The 20698-nt window shown below is 48.7% G+C and overlaps 2 protein-coding genes and 2 pseudogenes across 2 annotated transcripts in view; all 4 read right to left on the reverse strand.

Annotated features, from left to right (window-relative positions):
• The window catches only part of RAB2B (RAB2B, member RAS oncogene family), a 225343-nt gene that overhangs the window by 137182 nt on the left and 67463 nt on the right, over nucleotides 1-20698 (reverse strand). The window lies entirely within an intron of this gene.
• Nucleotides 3988-4920, reverse strand: LOC116828028 (olfactory receptor 10G6-like). The gene has a single exon (XM_032786004.1). The coding sequence runs from the start codon at nucleotides 4918-4920 to the stop codon at nucleotides 3988-3990; it is 933 nt and encodes a 310-aa protein (XP_032641895.1).
• On the reverse strand, nucleotides 8448-9318 carry LOC142047767 (olfactory receptor 10G7-like; annotated as a pseudogene).
• Nucleotides 16682-17637, reverse strand: LOC116828027 (putative olfactory receptor 10D4; annotated as a pseudogene).

Raw genomic sequence — 20698 nt, forward strand, 5'->3', positions numbered from 1 at the left:
TATGGTGACAGTGAAAAAAGGCTAAACGGGCTCCATGGTTGCAATCCAGAGAAAAAGGACGTGAAATGATTGTCTGCGGTTGCTTTCACGGAGGAAGGATTGAGTGATGACATTTACCCAGAATCACCCGCGACACTGTTTTTGCTCCATCGTGCATTGCGATCTCAACCCAGAATTCCAATGGGCAGGGGACACTGTGGGAACTGTGGGATAGCTACCCACAGTGCAACGCTCTGGAAATCAATGCTAGCCTCGGTACATGGACGCACACTACCGAATTAATGTGCTTAGTTTGGCCGTGTGCACTTGACTTTATAGAATTTGTTTTAAAAAAACGGTTTCTGTAAAATCAGAATAATCCCGTATTGTAGACATACCCATAGATAAAGCTAGAAAGATAAAAAAGGAAGAAAAAAATGCTACACTCATCACACAGAATGTATTTTGGATTTGTGGTGTTTATGTATTGTGTCTTCTGTACCTGTTGCCTTGAATTTTGAGTAACATGCAATACACGTAGAACCTAAACCTGGGAATAAAATGGGGAATTTTTTCTTGTTTCCTGCCCCCAGCTGTTTTGTCATTGGAACTGGTCATTAAGTTTTCTGTGCTTTTTCTAGTTCTTCAAATTAAAAATAAATCCGGAATCTAGCGTCTGGAGACAGTTGGGCCCATTTATGAGTCCGACAAAAAGCAAGTGAAATCTTTGAGAACAGCAAAAATAGCTGGACCTTAAGGCTGGAATTTCCAAAGAAAGTTAAAAATCTATGGCAGTTAGACACCTAGCTCTTGTGAGGTGCTTTTGAAATTCCCAATCTAAAGCAAAAGTGTGAAATGAAGTTTGCCTGGTTGTGCAGAGGGTCAGCTCACCGGTTTTATATCAACTTCCATCCTAAACCATTTTATACTTGCACAATTAGCCTGACAAACTCATTGGCACACGTTATTATTGAGGCCAAGAGCTTAGTAGATTTCAAACAAGGATCAGAGATTGATCTGGATAACGAGAACATCTTGAGTTATACAAAAGCCAGTCATCATAAAGGACGAGTGGTAAATTTTCTTTTGGAGCTTTTCTTTGGTGGAAAATTGGGTTTTCAATGGACCTGCCCAGGGGTAAACATCACCCATTAGATGGGACTATGACCCTCTACTACATCAACCCACAGTGAACTGGGCACCAAGGAAAGTAATACTGCTGGGCCAGAACAGTGTAGAAATCTCACTACATACAGATATGGCCATACGCGGCCAGACCCTCTCTGGTATAAACTGATGTGGCCCCATTGACTTCAATTGACACTAGCTCGAGACCTGAACCACTGACTCCCGTGGAGCTGTGGTGGGTTCAGATCTGAACCATTAACTCCAATGGAGCTACAGCCAATTTCTGCCAGCTGGGGATCTGTCCAATAATGCCTAGCAGTCTGGCTCGACGTGGTGGGCCCTGTGCAGAATCAGTCCCTGTCCTAAAGGAGTTTATAATCCAAACAGCCTTAAGGCAGTGACCTAGCCCCATTTTACAGATGGGAAACTAGGGCTTGCACAGAGCAAATGACAGGCTGTCTGGTGTCCCATTCCAGTGCCTTCACCTCAGAGCCTTCCTTCTTTGGCAATCGCTGGGGGCCTATGGGCCCCCTTGTGCTGCATGCTGCACAGAGATAGAGAGGCCTTAAGGGCCCCGAGGACAGGACATTCTAACCTGAGACAAGACAGAGCAAGTGCATGTGGCATACTGAGGGCAGGGGTGAGGTTTACAAAAATAAGACCATGTGGTGACAGACATTTTATGTTTAGGAGTTGAAGAGCTTTGACAGTTCCAAGGGGTGGGATAATGGGCTGTTCGGACCAGTGGTCTGATACTGTTTGGCTGTTCCTGTGCCCCTAAAACAAGTTAAACACTTCAGATTCTGACCCAGGACCCTTCTTAGATGAGCCTGAAATTCTGTTCTTTTCCCTTCTCCTTGCATTAGTACGTCAGAGCCACAGTTACGGACCAGGACCCCAGTATGCCAGATGTTCAAACATGGGACAAAAACACAGCTCCTAACCCCAAGCTGCCGATCCTATTACCTCCCATTGTCTCACACAGACCCTACCTATTGCTCTGACTCCCATGACTGAATTCCTCCTCATTCTCCTCCCAGTCAGTAATGACTTTAGCCTCACAACCCTGGGTATACTGTCAGTGTGTGTATGGTGGTTGCACCTGGAGGCCCAGCTGGGAATGGAGCCCTATTCTCCCAGGGGCTGCACAGTCACAGTAACAGGTCAGGACCACACTGGTCAGAGACTGCACAAGCAGTGACAGCCACTGGGACTCCACTGCACAGACAAACCCAGAGTGACTGTGCTTGGGAACCCCACTGCACTGGGCACTGCTCAGACACAGAGCAACAGAGATCAGAACACCACAGTGCTAGGCACTGCGCAGATAAACAGTAACAGATCAGGATTATCACAAGGCCACTCACCACTACAGCAACTTGTCCTAACAGCTCTGGGGATTAGCTCCTTCCAGGCCCAGCACAGAGACTACTAAGCACTGCACAGAGGCACAATAACTGAAACTGGAACCCCACTGTGCTAAGCTGCAGATGTGCAGACTCACCACGGCAGCATCTCCTACTGGTTGTCCTCAGGAATTAGCTCTTTTCCAGCCCAGAGCACCCTCTGTAGGCTGGTGATCCGCCTGTTCTCTTGGCCCCCTGAGTCCCTCCCTGGACCCTAGAGCCCTTTTAACTGGGGTGTTGCCCCCTGGCAGTACCTCACCAATCTGGGTCTCCCCTCCCTGGGGAACCTCCAACCCACTATCCCCACTTTGCCTCAGTTTGGCTACTGCCCAGTCTCCTCTAGCCCCCACTCTCTAGGGCAGAGTGCAGTATCCACCATTCATCACTGGCAAAGAGGGGTTTTGACCTGCTGCCTGTGCCTATCCCTGGCTACTCCTCCATAGCCCAGTACCTGTCCTGGCCTTTATTAAGGCCACAGCCTAGGGCTTTCCAAGCTGGAGCTCCCCAGACCTGATCCACTCTAGGTAGCTTGTCTCTAGCTTCTAAGCAGCCAACCCCTTCTTCCTCTACAGGCAGAAGAAGACTGTTTGCTCCTGGCTTCCCTGGCCTTTTTATACAGGCCAGCTGTGGCCTGATTAGGCTGTGGCCCAGCTGCAGCCCCTTCCCCAATCAGCCCAGCTTTTTGAGCTGCAGCTTTTAAGCCCTTCCTGCCCCAACTGCAACCCTCTCCTGGGCTGTTTTAAGCCCCAAAGGGTAGGAGTGGGTAACTATCCTGCTACACAAGCATTGCACAGACACACAGTAATTGAGACCGGGACCCCACTGTGCATCATAGACACACAGTGAGAGATGGCTCCTCCCCAGAAGAATTTCCAGGGTATTTGGCAGGTAATGGTAGAACCTAGTGGAGGAGGTTTGGCTAGGAGGAAAGCCAAGGTAAGAAACTAATCATGTTTTCACAGAATTTAAGTCCTGAATAGACCATTGTAAGTATTGCAGTTTCAGGGTTAATTGCACCCCTACCCCCTTTGTTGTATGCTCACGTGTCCCCTTAGCTCAAATGCTTCCAGCTGCCACCTCTTGCTGGGCGGGGATCCCTGTACTTCTCCCACTAGACCAGGGAGCCTGGAAACGCCCCCCCCCCGCATTGTATTGTGACTATCTCCAGGGATCTGAGCTTATTCCAGTACCTGTGGTTTGCTCCTTCTCAGGGACAAGGACAAGAATGACCAGTGATCAGCCAGATTTCACACAGTTGATTATGTTTAGCATTACAGAGAGAACATACAACAATAATAATTAAAAATAAACAGATGACAGGCCTGCTAAGCTTACCAGGTGCCACCCATCTTCCACCCTGGCAGACCACAGTCCTTCAGACCCTAGCTAGAACCCAGGAGCCCAGAATCCCCCAAGTCCCTCTCTCCTGTCCAGTCCTCCGGTAGCTCCTGCTGAAGGCAGGATAGATCACTACTCAGGGCACAGCCAGTCTCCTACCCCCTAGCCTCATCAGGGCTACTTTCACCTCCTTGTTCCTCAGTGTGAAGATGAGGGGGTTGAGGAGCGGGGTCACCGTGGTGTAGAATACACCCACCACCCTGTCTACGGGGTGATGGGACCCTGGCCTCAGGTAGATGAAGACCAGGGGAACGTAGTAGGTCATCACCACTGTGATATGTGCCACGCAGGTGGAGAAGGCCCGACGCCTGCCCTCGGTGGAGCGGATCCTCAGGATGGATGAGACGATGTAGACATAGGATGTCAGGATCAGCAGGAAGCAGGTCATGGCCACGAATCCCACGTCGATGAATGTCACCAGCTCGTTGAGTGCCGTGTCCCTGCAGGCCAGCTTCAGCACAGCCGGGATATCGCAGAAGATGTAGCCTACCTGGGTGTCCTGAGCATAGGGCAGGTGGAAGGTGAGCGCAGTCTCTATCAGCGAGTGCAGGGAGCCCCCTAGCCAGGTCCCTGCTGCCAGGCACAGGCAGGCTCTGCGGTCCATAATGACTCTGTAGCGCAGTGGCTTGCAGATGGCCAGGAAGCGGTCGTAGGCCATGACCGTGTAGAGGAAGCACTCGGTGCAGCCCAGGAAGTGGAATAAGAAGAGTTGGGCCATGCAGCCATGGAAGGAGATGGCCCCACCGCCTGGCATGAAGCCGGTCACCACCTTGGGCACAACCACCGAGGAGACCGTCATGTCCAGGAAGGACAAGTGGCAGAGGAACCAGTACATGGGCTTGTGCAGCCGGCGGTCCCGGGCCACCGCCAGCAGGATGAGCAGGTTCCCGCCCAGCGTCAACAGGTAGATGAGGAGGAAGAAGAGGAACAAGGGAATCCTCAGCTCTGGGGGATATGGGAGCACCACCAGGATGAAATGGGTCAGCTGGGATTGATTCCCACACTCCATCCACTCCGTTTGGGTCCCTGCGAGTGGACGCCGGGTGTTTGTGATTAACCAAGGGAGCACAATGGGTGATCTTTGCAGACCCCACTTCCCATCCAGAGATGGGAAATGAAACTACACGTGCTGAACCCCCAGCCCCCACTGAACCCCGTTTGCTCCCAGAGCCTGCATCGAAATCTTGGCTCCCAGCTCCCCGACTCTAGCTCACAAGACCCCTCTCTTCTCCCACATCCAGGATTAGATCCCTGGAGTTAAACGGAGACACATTCAAATGAAAAAACAAAGCCCACGTTGATAAATGTGAGGGTGATTAGTCATGGGAACGCTCTGAAGGGAAGCAGAGTGTTCTCTGTCTTTTGGGGTCTTTGAGTCACAATGGCCTTTGTGGAATCTGGGAGTTTGTCAGACATGAGTTATTGGGTTCGACATTCTGTGGTATCCAGAAGATCAGACTAGATGATAATGCTGGGCTCCTCCAGTATTAAAAATCCATCAGTCTATGAATCTACACATCTGGACGCAGTGCCTGGCTTTGTGTCCCAGCTGTGGTGCTAAGCCATTCTCACCTGCTCACTGCTGTGCCCTGAGGTCTCTCTTCAGCCCTTTACATCTCCCTGACCCAACTCTTCACACAGAAGAAGGCTTCGTCCTCCACGTGATGCCAGCCTCAGATTGAAAGAGCTTAAGGGGAACTTTCTTGTGGAGATGAGCCCAGAGTTGCCCACCTCAGGGTCCTTGCCCCTGCCTCTGATGCAGCTGGTAGCAGGCACCGTGGGAGACCTGGATGGAGGCGCCCTGATGCTCATCTGAGCAGACCGTTTCTCTATTTCTGCGAATCGTTTCTCTGTTCTGTTTAGTTTCTTCTTCAGCTCTGACGTGTCCTTTCTCTCTGCACCTTCTTATAACCTTGCACCCTCCCTGCGCTCTCTCTTCTTCCCCTCTGGTGTATTTCACTCCACAGGTCACTTGCAGCTACATCAGTGTTAAACTGTTGATACTAGCTGTGTTTTTAAGAACATAATAATGCCTTCCTATTGGCAAACTCCAATGGGCCTTATTAGAATTGTTGTTTGGGGCAAAGCGAAGGAGCTAGCTCAGAGATTTCATTAGAGAGGAGAGTCGATGGCCGTGCTAGAGCAGGTGCTTCTGGTGCTCACAATGGACTGAAAGTCTGGCATTTGCTTCATTTAATGAAGCAATTCTCACAGAAAACTGCTCTCCCTGATAGTTCAGGCTTGGCCTCCCACTCTGAGCCAGTTTGAGCCCAGGGATCTGCTAGGAGATGCTGTATGCCAGAGACTGGAGTGGGTTATTCACTAGGATGTGCGCTCTGCTTGGAGTCAATGTGGAGCCCAGTGTTCCAGCAAGCTCCTAGGGGGACACTGAGTTGCTGGGAGGATGGTGGGGGGTTCAGTAGATGGCCTTGTTCTCTGAGTCATTGCTGACCCTCATGTCCCAGCACTATGCTACAGCGAGGGGTCTTGGGGGGGGGGGGCTCAGCAGGGGGTGCTGTCTCCTGAGAGTCAGTGCGGACCCCAGCTGCAAGCGCAGTACTAGGAGTCACTAATCATGGTATTTGGCTACATTTCCTGGCTAAATGCTAACATAGTTAATTATATCCTAGTTACAGAGGCAGCTCTAACGTAAAGCAGGTCATAGCCCCAGCTGGTGTAATTTGCCAAAGCACCATGGGAGTTACTGCCCCTATGTCTTTTTACACTGAGAAAATTCACTTTGACTCTTGGTTGTAAGGAGCAGACCCCAAGGGGCATGTCTGCCAGACTATACGAGGGCAGGAGATGGTTTTCCTGTCCCATGGAAAGGTTTGACATTTAGAAATAGTGCCTGTTATGAGTCGGGAGGAAGGGCTGAAATCTCAAAAAAATTGAACTAAAAATTTGGGGGGGAATTCAGTTTGGGATAATAAAAAAATTGGTTTTAGATAATTTCACCATGTTTATTCTATTTTAACCATCTTTCCTTTTTAAACATTTGTAGTGTAGATTTACTACAATTTCAAAATTGAAGTCATTTAGACTCAATCCCCCAACATTTTCTGGTTTGACAGTGTTAAACAGGAGGCTTTGGCCATCTTTGAAACGTCTGTAACCAAACATGCTTTGAGTTGTGTTCCATTGAACCTCAAACCAGTTTGCAAGCAAGTTTGGTTTTGCTGAATTGGCATTTCCAACAAAAACCACAACAATGCTTTGCCAGAGAATTCCTGCCCAGATCTCCTATTTCAAAGGTCCTTCTTCCTGGCATCTGCGTGAGCTAAGGCAAGCAATGGCAGGAGATTCTGAGAGCATGCATCTCGCAGGTTCCTCTGTGCCCCTTCTCCTGACTCACACCAGTGAATCTAGCCTCATGGCTGAGAGGTAGGGAAGGGTTATTGCCCCCACTTCCCAGGCTGAGGACCAGACACATTAAGTTTGAGACTCTCTAAATGGCTCAAAGGACTGGCACTCCTGGAAGGGGGGCCACCCACCTCCTGAGTGCCTCCTAGTGGCTGGGTATGGTTATGCAATCTTTTTTCTGCACCTGACCCCCCTGCCAGGTTGCCGACCCCTCTTGGCAGGTCTTCCATGTCTCAGCCCTCCGGTCAAGTCACACGGTGAAAAAACGGATCTGCTACCGAGTAGCAAAGAGTCCATCGAACTGTCTGCCCTGACCAGGGTCTTCAGCCTGGTTGCTGGACCTTTTAAATCCTACCTTTGGCTCAGGCTTCTAAAGGAGACTTGTCCCTGTGTTGGGACTTAAGCCATTTTGACAGAGGAGGAACCTGGGCCACCCACCACTCTGGGTTCCAGCCCGGGGACCGTCTTCCCAGCCACCATGTACTGCTCCCTTCAATTGGCTGCTGCTTCCCACTGCCTCTTCCCACTCAGTCCTTTCACCTCCACCTGTTATCTTCCAGTTACTGTCCTCAGGTCCTCTCGCTCCCAGGGCCAGCAAATGCGGCCACAGCAGAGCCCCCATCGTCACCCCTTTGCTCCCAGCAAGGTCCTGCAGCTCCTTTTATCTTAGCCCACTGGGCTTTGACTGGCTGTGTCTGTGCAAGAATTGAAGTCCCAGCAGAGGGCCACAAAGGCCTGGTACATTCACCCTGATGCTTCTTTGAAATTCCCAGTGGTCACCCACAGAGCCTACGGCTGAACTGGGAGTGGAATCCTGGGCTCCTGAGTCACAGCTTGTCCATGATAAACCATTTACACCCTGGAATGGTGGATTTGATTGGTCCTACAAAGGCCAGGATCTACACTACTTGTCCTTGAGTACCATCTACCTGCACCTTGTCTAATAATGAACAATCTTCATGCAGGGAGATGAGGCAGAGAAGGTAAAATATCTTTTATTGGACCAACTTCTGTTGGTGAAAGAGACATGCTGTTTAGCTACACAGAGCTCTTCTTTAGGTCTGGGGAAGCCAATTACAGACAGGGATCCTGCATTTATAGAGCAGTCTTGTAACACAGCCAACTATTTTGTGCTTCTTTTGCAGGTGCAAAGGCCTCTGCCCACCCAAATCTTTAGCTGGTGAAAATGCTGTTTTGATGGCTACTTATCTTGTTGAGACCTCCCAACAAGACAGCCCCAACCCCATAATCCCTTCCCAGAATAGGGAACAGAATGGCCGGGGTGGGCTGCATGTGCACAGGATGCAGGGGCTGTATAGCAAGGCGACCACGGTGAGGTGGACAGCGCAAGTGGAGAAGGCTTTGTGCCTCCTCTACTCGAAGTGCATCCAGAACACAGCTGTGACAATTCAGATCTAGGAGCCCAGGATTGAGTCCAAGGAGCTGAGGCCACCATCCCGACCCAATATTAGCAAAAAGGACAGCCTCATTTAATGAGGTGTTGGCACAGGACAGCTTCAGCAGAGGCGGCACGTCGCAGAAGTAGTGGTCCAGCTGATTGGGCCTGCATTAAGGGAGCTGGAAAGTGAGGGATATCTGCAGTGCTAATTGGGAGACCCTGCCAGGCACATCCCAGTCACCAGCTAGACACACACCCTCTGGTTCATGGTCCTGGCATAGTGCAGAGGGTCACATGTAGCCACGTATTGATTGTAGGTCAAAACCATCAGCAGGAAGCACTCGGTGTCTCCAAAGAAGTGAAAAGAATACTGCTGTGCCTCACAACAGCCAAAGGAGATGGAGCAGGAGCCTGCCAGGAAATCAGCCAGCAACCTGGGGAGCAAGACGCTGGAATGGTACATGTCCAGGAGGGACAGCTTGCTGAGGAAGTGGTACATGGGGGAGTGGCGCTGAGACTGATGGTCAACAGGATGACAAGATTCCCCAGCAGAGTCAACAGGTAGATGGCTAGGAAAAAAGCAAACCTTCCATTCCTGAGCCCCAGAAAATCCCAGGAGGGTGAATTCCAGCATATGGGTGACATTCTGCCTTGCCATTTGTCTCTACCGTGGTTCCTATTCCTACAGGCTTTTGTCTGAAGGCAGAAAAGAAAATGATGTAATTTAGTGAGGAAGAAGCATATCCAGCATGGTGAATTTTCTGAGAATTTACAAGTAAATCTTGGTTGAGTGACTGAGGAGGATAGATAGATAGAGGGGGTGAATGGGGATAGAGAGACAGACAAACACATTCCTCACTCTTAAAAAGAAGAGCACTGTGGCTTGCCCACAGCTCAATTTAGTACAGTATTCTGCCTTCAGTGATAGCCAGTACCAGATGGATCATAAATTGAATATGAGATAGTAATGTAAGAAACATAAGAACGGCCATACTGGGTCAGACCAAAGATCCACCTAGCCCAGTATCCTGTCTTCTGACAGTGGCCAATACAGGTGCTTCTGAGTGAATTAACAGAACAGGGCAATTATCCAGTGGTCCATCCCTTGTCATTCAGTCCCAGAATCTGGCAAGTTAGAGGCTTTTGGTTGTGTCCCTGACAATCTTGGCTAATAGCCATTGATGGACCTGTCCTCCATGAACTCATCTAATTCTTTTTTGAACCCAGTTATACTTTTGGCCTTCACAACATACCCTAGCAATGAGTTCCACAGGTTGAATGTGTGTTGTGTGAAGAAGTACTTCCTTAGGTTTGTTTTAAACCTGCTGCCTATTAATTTCATTAGGTAACCCCTAGTTCTTGTATTATACGAAGGGGTAAATAAAATTTCCTTATTCGCTTTCTCTACACTATTCTTGATTCTTTAGATCTCTGTTATATCCCTTGTTGGTCCCAGGCTTTTCAGTCTTTAGTACACAAGCTGTTACGTACCCTTAAACAATTTTGTTGCCCTTTTCTGTATCTTTTCCAGTTCTAATATCTTTTGAGATGAGGCAACCAGAACTGCATGGAGTATTCAAAGCGTGGGTGTCTATTTTCGGTCTTATTATCTATCCCTTTCCTAATGATTCCTAACATTCTGTTAGATTTTTTTGACAACTGCTGCACATTGAGTGGATGTTTGCAGAGAACTATCCACAATGACGATAAGATCTTTCCTGATGGATAACAGCTAATTTAGACCCCATCATTTTGTGTTTGTATAGTTGGGATTCTATATGTGACATTATCTGATCAAAATATGACCATGTAGATCATTGTTGCAACCACTGTTATATATTTGCAACAAACCTTGCACAAAATGTGGCATGTAAGATGTTTATTGAAAGCTTATGATTTGCTGGTTATGATTATGCTATTTGAATGCATGTATTATTCTTGTATTTGAAGTTATAAGCATTGGCTCTATTGTTGTATTTCAAATGTTTGCTCCCAGGGTAATGCCCACAAGGTATTTAGCCAGCACGTCTTGGAGAGACGATCAAATCAAGTGGCTCATCAAGAAACACTTAACTGACAATGGACCATGGGGATGCTCATCTACACTGAAAGGACTGTCATAGAATCATAGAGTATCAGGGTTGGAAGGGACCTCAGGAGGTATCTAGTCCAACTCCCTGCTCAAAGCAGGACCAATTCCCTGCTAAATCATCCTAGCCAGGGCTTTGTCAAGCCTGACCTTAAAAACCTCTAAGGTCCTGTAATCATGCTGTATGAGGCATAGGTAATGGCTTCTACTGTGGCCAAACCTTCATGCATGTACATATGACTCTGAACTCTCTTATGACCTGTAATTTTCTACTAGTTGTGCTGAGGGCTTTGTTTGAGATAATGGGTTTCCCTCCACATGGCGGAAGATATAAAAGGTCCTGGAATGGAAACCCCTCAATTTTGCCCCTTTTCTGCTCCAGCCTCTGGACTATGAACTTACACTAATGGAAGCGTTCTAACCAAAGGACTAAGGTTCTTCCAACGATTTGGAAGCAGACAGAGACTTGACTTAAGCAGCAGTTTATTCCATCACTGCTGCAAGCCTGAGCCCAGAACTTTGCCATTATTGTATGTATTTGACTCCTTTGACCAGTTTTAACTTTCTTTCTTAATAAACCTTTAGATTTTAGATACTAAAGGACTGGCATCGGCGTGATTTTTGGGTGAAATCTAAGTCATATATTCACTTGGATGCATGGCCGGTCCTTTGAGATCAGAAGAACCTTTTATTTGATTAAATTGTTTTTTAAAAAACGCTCATATTTAAAACCAGTGTTTTGGGGGGGTGATACAAAAACTGGAATACCTAAGGAAACTGCTTTTATGACTTCTTGTTAGCCAGTGTGGTGAAACAGAAGCTTACTTTCGTTCCTGGTTTTGGTATATCTTATGGAGGAATAGCCATTAGTTTAGGGTGTGTCTATCCTATTTCTCAGCAATTTGTCCTGAATTTGGTATTCTCAGTTACCCACTGAGGCATGGCTACATCATGTACATTATTTAGCATTTCTCAACATTGACTTTAATCTGCCATTTTGTTGTCCAATCACCCAGTTTTGTGAGATCCCTTTGTAACTCTTCCCAGTCTGCTTTGTATCCTCTGCAAACATTACCACCTCACTGTTTACATTGTGACACAGTTGCAAAAAAGGCTAATATTATTCTGGGGCAAGGATTGGTAACCTTTGGCACGCGGCTCCCCAGGATAAGCACTCTGATGGGCCGGGCCAGTTTGTTTACCTGCAGCGTCTGCGGGTTTGGCGGATCATAGCTCCCACTGGCTGCAGTTCGCTGCTCCAGGCCAATGGGAGCTGCTGGAAGCAGCAGCCAGCACATCCCTTATCTCGCGCCACTTCCTGCAGCCCCCAATGGCCTAGAGTGGTGAACGGCAGCCAGTAGGAGCTTCCCTGCAGACGCTGCAGGTAAACAAACCAGCCTGGCCCGCCAGAGTGCTTACCCTGGTGAGCCACATGCCAAACGTTGCCAATCCCTGTTCTGGGGTGCATTAACAGGAGTGTCATATGTTAGACATAAGAGGTAATTCTTCTGCTTTACTCACAACTGGTAAAGTCCCACCTGGAGTCCTGTGCCCAGCTGTGGGCATCACACTTCAGAAGGGTGACAAGTTTCAGAAGGGTATCTGTTAGTCTGTTTCAGCAAAAACAACAAGGAGTTTCCTGTGACACCTTAAAGACTAACGAATTTATTTGGGGATAAGCTTTCATGGGTTGGAACCCACTTTATCAATGCAGCTTTCAAACTATAAGGGTAGTTAAGGACTGGAACAGACTTCCAAGGGAGGTTGTGGAAACCTCATCATTGGAGGTTTCTGAGAAGAGGTTAGACAAACATCTGTCAGGGATGGTTTAAGTATATTTGGCCCTGCTTCAGAGTGGGCAGATTGGACTAGATGACCTGTCCAGGCCCCTTTCAGTGCTACTTTTCTGTGACTGTATGCTTCAGGGGATCATGTAAGACACTCTGCACTAGTTAGTTATGGGATTACCTGTGCACAGGTGAAGTATTTTCTTAATCCACATTGTGGAATGGTTGGTTTGTTTCCTGGAGCAGGAGATTTCACATACCCTGCTGTGCTTATGTTTTGGATGAAACAATTGAAACAAAGAGTAAAACTTTGAAGAGGAAGGTGCTTTTATATTTCTTCACTCACTCGTGGGATAAGCTCCCAGAAGAATGTGGTAGCAGAGGCATCAGCCTAATGAGCTATTACTGGATTTTGCATCATTTCAGTGAAATGACAGCTAGCAAAGATCGTTAAATATTTTAACGTATGAACAGTTTCCTTTGACCTAGGTATCTGTATAATTATGGAGGTGGTTGACGATGGTTTCATTGTTAAGATGGAGTTGAGATTTTACTCCTGGGGAAATTCTGCACTACTTCAGCTTTAATGAGCTGCACATATTAATTTTTTTTTGTGCAGAAAAAAGCTTCTGCCAAAATATTGCTGCATTTCTGCCTTTGCCCACCAGAGGGTACTGTGGCCATAGAACAAAGCCCAGCTCCCCACCAGCTATGGAAGAGAAAGAGCCTGCCTTCTTCACATCACCTGTTGGGCCAGGTCAGGAGACAGGGGCTATGGGGAGACAGACAGGGTGGGCTGCTGGGGGGGGGGTCAGACAGCGGCTCACAAGGGCTACTGGGAGAGGACAGACCGGTACAGGGGCTGAATGGGAGTGGAGGCACAGAGCCCACATGGTGATCAGGAAGGGGATGCAGAGCTACATAAGGACAGAGTGGTTGAGTGGGGGCACAGAGACACATGGGGATGGGGGAGGGGGTACACAATCACATAGGGACAGGGTGAGAGAGTGCAGGGTCACAAGGGGGTGGGGGTGGAGGAACACATGTGGACAGGGGGTACAAGGACACATGGGAATAGGTGAAGATGTACCTGATTGAATGGGAGAGACTAAGGGTCAACCAGGGTCTGCATCGGGGAAACACCCTAACAATCCATCCTTGACCCCCCCCAAAAAACCCTTCCATACTTTCCCCGCCCATATCCAACAACCCTCCAAGTTCACAGCCAACCTCCTCCCCAGCAATTTACTTCCCTCTCCCTCAGCTCCTCCATTACCCCTGATTCCCTCAAGCTTTGCACTGTTTCTGTGGGGTGCAGGAAATATGGTTCTATCCTGTAGTTTGAATTAATTATTGCTCAGAGTTCTGTGTTATACGCCTAGTACAGAATCGATTTGTCAAAAAGCATTTCCTGAATCGTTTTTTATGTTACAGAATACTTACTTACAGGTATTTTGAAATAAATGACCATAAATAATTCAAACTGGTGTAGACCCCTGCGCGGTTACAAATTTCTATCTGCGGATGAGGATATCTGTGGATAGCAATTGGTATCCAGTGATCCACAGGGCTCTACTCCCAGGAAATGCAGCAGCCAAGGAGAGAAGAACTTGGTGCCACCACTCCCGCGAGCCAGCTTCCCGTGCCTGCAGGCCCCTCCTGGCTGTACTGTATGACCCCAGACAGGAGAGGCAGAGACTTTCAAATTTTTTACACAGTTTTTAATTTTTTGGTTGCACAATTTTTAATTTTTTGGCACAGAAATTCCCCCAGGAGTAGATCATGGCACCATTGTTCTGGGTGCCACTTAACCAGAGTGACACAGAACCAGCCTTTCAGAGTTTGCTAACCAACCTAAGCATAGGAAATGTTATGAACGCCATCCCACCTCTTTTCATTGGGATGAACATTGCTCTGGGTCTTGGGAGTGTTTGCTCACCCTCCCCTTTGCACAATCAGGGTGCAGGAGAAAGGTCTTTACAGAATTAAAGACAGGGCTAGATTGGGGGAGGTTTCCAGCAATGATCTCATTGATCTATTTGTTGGTGTCCCAGCACCACAGTTTTAATAAGGCCCCCTGCAATTTCTCTAATCGCTATCATTTCCTACCCTTCCTCTGGGGGGTGTCTTACTTGGGAGCTAAGGTGAAGGGGCAGAAGCAGACAGTATAATTAATCTCCGTAGCTGTGTTATCCCCAGCCCAGTCAGAGCATCCCATGGGGTGCCATGGCCGTTGGGATTAATTAAAATGTTGACATTTCTAATGAGTCCCCAGTCTGGGCCTTCTCAGTGTGCTAGTATCAGGCTCAGAAGTTATTCTTGGTTTCCATCAGCTGAGTTCTGTGTGTCATTGCCAAGGACACCGGCGTCGGAACTGCATTTGACTCTTTAATTTGTATTATCCCTATTGTTATCAAGGGGATCATTGCCACAGACACTGGAGCTGGAACTGCATTTGACTATTTTAATTTGTATTATCCCTATTGTTATCATAGATATTATGATAGGATCTACTGTCTGGAACTGAGACATGGGTCCCTTTGTGCAACACACAACACAGATACAGAGACACAGTGCCCAGCCAGGGCCGGCGCTTCCATTTAGGCGGTTTAGGCAATCGCCTAGGGCACCAGGATTATTGATGTGTGGCATTTTGCCGGAGGGGGTGTCAGACAGCTCTAGTGGATCTGCCACAGTGGTGCCTGCGGAGGGTCCACTGGTCCGCGACTCCGGTGGAGCTGCCACAGTCGTGCCTGCGGACAGTCAGCTGCTTGCGCGGCTCTGATGGACCGCCTGCAGACACGACTGCGGCAGCTCCACCGGAGCCGTGGGACCAGCGCGCGGGGCGGCGAAATTGCTGTGCGCCTAGGGTGCTAAAACCCCTAGCGCCGGTCCTGTGTCCACCTGCATGCAATACACATTTCATAGCTGAGAGTGACAGAGAATTTAATTACCCATGTGTAATGCCAACAGACTTGGGATATCAGCAGGTAGGATTGAACCTGGGACGTTTGGAGCTAAAGGCATGAGCTTCTAGTCAACTGGCACTTAGTTAAGGCAGTAAAGCAGCTTCACTGATCTCTCTCTCTCAGTAGCTCTACGTTACACATGTATAACCAGGTCAGGAAACTGAGGTACAAAGCAGTGTAGTGAGTTACTTAAGGTCAAATACAGAATCTTCTACAGAGCCTGTACTGGAACCTAGATCACCCGTGTTCCAGGCCTTTGTCTTAACTGTAAGATAATGGTTTACAAATAATTCCCATAGGCTCTTTAAATGTAGGTGTGGAGAATTGATACAGTTCTCAATTACAAAATACTATAGCCGGCTGCTCTCTTGGCTTCTCCCTCTATGGCTGTCCAGTGCCCATGGCTTGGAGGTTAATGGAGCTTTCCCATTATCCATCAGAAGCTACAGTGATTTAAAAATCAATGTACACATTTTGTGCACTGATTTCCCATTCCAGGTTTTCTTTTCTCCGGCACCATAAGTCTGGATTTGTGATATTTTAATGCAGCTAAACGTATACGTGCACATCTGGGAACAAAGAATAGAGGCTGTGCTTACAGGATGGGGGCCTCTCTCCCAGGGAACAGCAATTCTTAAAAAGATTTGGGGATCATGGTGGAGAATTAGCTGTTTGATGCTGTGGCCAGAAGACCTAATGCAACTTTGGGATATATAAAGGAGCAATCTCTAGTATGAACAGAGATGTGATTTTACCATTGTTGTGACCACTGACAGTACACTCTGTCCAGTGCTGGTGTTCACAATTCCAGATGGCTGCTGACACATTGGAGAGGAATCAGAAGAGCCATGAGAATAACTGAAGGGTTAGAAAACCTGCCATATAACGATAGACTTAAAGAGTTCAAGCTCTGTAGAGCTGTGTAACAAGGCTGAGATTTTCAAAGTCCTCTTCAAGGTTTGAATCTCCAATTTGTATTGCTTGTTGTGCAGACTGAGTGTGCCCGTCCCTTAGGCAGCTTTGAAAATGTCAGATTGTGAAGTAAGAGAATTTCTATGGTTATTAGTGATCCAGATAGACTGATAGAGAGAGGGGCGTGTGGGGATCGGGAGAGAGAGAGAGAGAGATCTGTTTCTCGATGTATTTCTATGCAGACCCACATGCTACTCCTGCAGCTGCCGCATATCAGCGTGCAGGAGTTTGACCCCTCTCAGTTTTCTCAGAGCCGCTTTCACCTCCTTGTTCCTCAGTGTGTAGATGGCCGGGTTCAGCATGGGCGTGACCACGTTGCTGAAGATCTGCACAGGGGTCACCAGCATTTTGCTTAGCTGGGGCTGTGTGTAGACGAGGGTGCAGGGCCCAAAGAACAGCGTCACCACTGCCAGATGTGAGGCGCAAGTGGAAGCTGCTTTGCGCTGCCCTTCAGCTGAGTTTATCTTCAGGACAGAGTAGACTATGCGGATGTAGGATGTGAGGATGAGGAGGAAGCAGGCTGTGGGCACCATGCCAATGTTGGTAAAGCTCACCATTTGATGACATACGTGTCAGCACAGGCCAGCTTGACCACCTGGAAGATGTTGCAGAAGAAATACTCCACCACATTGGACCCGCAGTAGGGCAGCTTGAAGGTCAGGCTGGTGAGGATGGTGGCACAGAAGTAGCTGGCGATCCAGGTGCCGGCGGCCAGGAAGGCACATACCCTCCGGTTCATGATGAGCTGGTAGCGCAGCGGGTGGCAGATGGTCACGTACCGGTCATAGGCCATGACAGTGCAGAGAAGGCACTTGGTGCTGCCCAGGAAGTGCCAGAAGAAGACCTGGAACATGCACCCGCCCAGAGAGATGGTTCTACTCTTCGCCCAGAGGTTGGCCAGAAATTTGGGGGTGCTGATGGAAGAGAATCCAGGGTCTATGATGGACAGATTGCTGAGGAAGAAGCACAGCCTGGGGGTGTGCAGGCGGGCGTCGGCGAGGATGGCTGAGAAAATGAGCAGGTTGCCCAGCAGGGTGCAGAAGAAGAAGGCTAAGAAGGTGACAAAGAGGCTGGTCTGGAGGCCATCGGTGTTGGGGATCCCTAAGAGAATGAAATGAGTCACCATAGTATGGTTGACCCGCCCCATGAGGGACCCATTCCTGGGGTAGGGGAGAGAAAGAATGCCAGTGAGTTACTGAAACAGACAGACCTGTCATCCTAGAGCTGCAATGGTCACCTTTCCTTCCACTGCCCCCATGACTCACTGTCATTAGGAGTGGTGAATATTTCTATCATTGTAATGCCACTTGGGGTCAGGGCCTCCCTGGGCTGGCGCTGAACGTAGAAAGAGAAACTGTCTGCCTTGAAGGTCTTACAGTCCAGAAAGGAACAGACAAGGGGGACGTCTATTCTTTTCTATTCTATTCCAGTTTCTTTTCTTCTCTCCTGATCTATTCCAATTTCTTCAATTCTATTCTAGCTAGGCTCTTTCCCCACCCTTATCATCAGTCATGATTTGTTCTCTCTCTCCTGCTCTCTGCAGAGGGATGGCCATATGTGCAGCGCAACACTTTGTTTTGGTAGGGTTTTGTTGTTATAAATACAGGGGCTGCTACATGTTTGTGTTAAGGAAGAGGACAAGGATGGAACATACAAACAACTAAATGTTGTGAAGAATTGCCCCAGCTTTTTTAATGATGTGAATGGGGTGTGTGTGTGTGAGAGAGAGAGAGAGAGAGCAGGGGGGCTTATTGGGGATTAGAGAGAGAAGGAAAAGGAAAGAAGGAGAAGGGGAATAGCTACATCCAGAGGTGCTGGAACTTGGGAGGCTGGGGGGCGGCTGCACCCCCTGGCTTGATGTGCATTCCATCATTTCCAGGGTTCACCGTTTGGCTCAATGGCTCTCAGCACCCAATGTGGCCATAGTTTGTCATCTGCTCAGCCGTGATCAGCAGGCTGGGCTCTGTGGATAAGCTGCCAGAGGGATTTTTAAGGTGATATTTGAAGGGCAATAACGAAGTGTCTGTTTATGTTTTGCCATGGAGTTTTCCCCGTGCAGGAGAGGCTGGGCTGAAGGGGAGACGCTGGCAGGTTGGGGCTGTAACACATGGAGAGAGGAAGATAAAGGATAGCTACACAACAGACAGACAGAATGGCAGGCAGGCACACAGAGAAGGATGGACGGACAGTGGATCGATTTCTCTCTACAGAAAATATTGGGCTGACATCTTCTTCGAAGCGAGACAGAGACTGGCAGATTCAGAGAGAGGCGGAGACTGAGGGATAGAGTGAGAAGAACTTTACCAAAGCAGGAGTCTTACACTGGCTGCATTGGGAGGGGCCGCTCCAGCTGGCTGGAATTCTTCCTTTCTGTCCACGACCCTGACTCCTCTGTAGCACCATCCAGCTTTCTTATCCCAAATGACCCATTGCCCAGGAGAGGTGCACAGCCTGGGCTCTTGGTATCCATCCCGGAGACCTAATCTGCTCTGAAGCTACCAAGGGCTGCCACAGCGTATCGCCCCACTCTGTGGCTGAGCCCCACAACTTTTTCACAGCTTCCAGCCTCCTTATGGCTCTCCGTGGTCTTTAAATCCCCTTTGGGCCTGTCGGGGCCAGGGCCCTGAATCCCTGCCAGGCTCAGTGAGTGTAGCGCCACTGAATTGAGAGGGCCAGATCCCCAGCTTCACCGGGGTCCGGATTCTGCTCCCGCTCCTCCTGACCTGACTCCTGGGGAACTCCATTGGATTCCCTGGGGCTGTTTCCCCTCTCAGCCGCACACCCTGGTGTAAATCAGAGTAACTCCACAGGAATCAAAGAAGATGTGTAGATTTCTACCAGCTGAGAATCTGACCCTGACATTGTTTGGGGGGAGGGGATGTTCATGCTCGTCTAGGCTCTCCTGCTGTGTGACACAAGCCAGAGAATTCCCCCCAGGGGTGTGAAATAGGAGTAACCTGGGCCAGGCGTGCAGCTGGAGGCCTCTGAAGCCAACAGAGCTTTGGCCTTGGTTCGTGTCCCCCGCTGTTCCCCTGCCCCTTTGCTGCGTCTCAGTGCACAGGGATGTATTTGTGCCCTTGTGTGGTTATGTGTGAGGGTGAAATTCACCGCTGTGCAGACAGAGGGCAGCATACGCCCTGGGCACCACTTCTGGTCACATTTGGCAGCACAGAAGAGACTCCAAAAAGAGCATTGAGTCGTTTTTGGCAGTACAGTACCACACTCTCCCCCCTGCCCAACTCCAACAAGATCCTGGCACCGTTGTTTGGGGCAGCGCTCGGACAAGAGACGCTGCTTTTCATGGTCTATGTAATTAAACCCAAACATAGGAAGGGTTATCAATCCCAGCCCTCCTCTTGTCATTGGGATGAACATCGCACTGCGTCTTTCTGGGCCTCGCACGTGTCCTCTTGCCCACCCCTTTGCACAATCGGGGGTCAGGAGAAAGGGCATTTAGAGGATTGCAGCTGATTTAACTGAATGAAAGCTGCTCTTTCACTAGCCTGGTAAGCGGAATAGACAAAAGTCTCATCTTGGATTTCTACTGTGCATCTACACTAAGGGGTTGGCAGTGGTTAGCGACATCGCTGGGAAGCTCTACAGTGTAGACAAATCCATCAACACCACACAGAGAGGGATGTGAGAGAGACAGGGCTAGATTTGGGGGTTCCAGCAGAGATCTCATCGATCCATTTGCTGGTGTCCCAGCACCGCAGTTGTAATAACGCTCCTTGCGATTCCGCTAATTGCTATCATTTCCCCCTCTTCTCTGGGGGACATCTTACTTGGGAGCCAGGGCGAAGGGGCAGAAGCAGACAGTATAATTAATCTCTGTGGCTGTGTTATGCCCAGCCATAGCCATTGGGATTAATTAAAATGTTGAAATTTCTAATGAGTCCCCAGTCTGGGCCTTCTCAGTGCGCTGGTACCAGGCTCAGAAGTTATTCTTGATTTCCGTCAGCTGAGTTCTGTGTGTCATTGCCAAGGACACTGGAGCCGGAACTGCATTTGACTCTTTAATTTGTATTATCCCTATTGTTATCATGTGGATTATGGTACAGTCTGTGACTGAGATGTGGGCTCCTTTGTGCTACACCCAGCACAGATAGAGACAGTCCGCACGTGAATGTAATACACATTTTATAGCTGAGAGTGCAAAGGATTTAATTACCCATGAATAACATATGGGGAAACTGAGGCACGAAGAG

This window comes from Chelonoidis abingdonii, chromosome 14 (assembly GCF_003597395.2).
Source record: "Chelonoidis abingdonii isolate Lonesome George chromosome 14, CheloAbing_2.0, whole genome shotgun sequence".
Lineage (NCBI taxonomy): Eukaryota > Metazoa > Chordata > Testudines > Testudinidae > Chelonoidis > Chelonoidis abingdonii.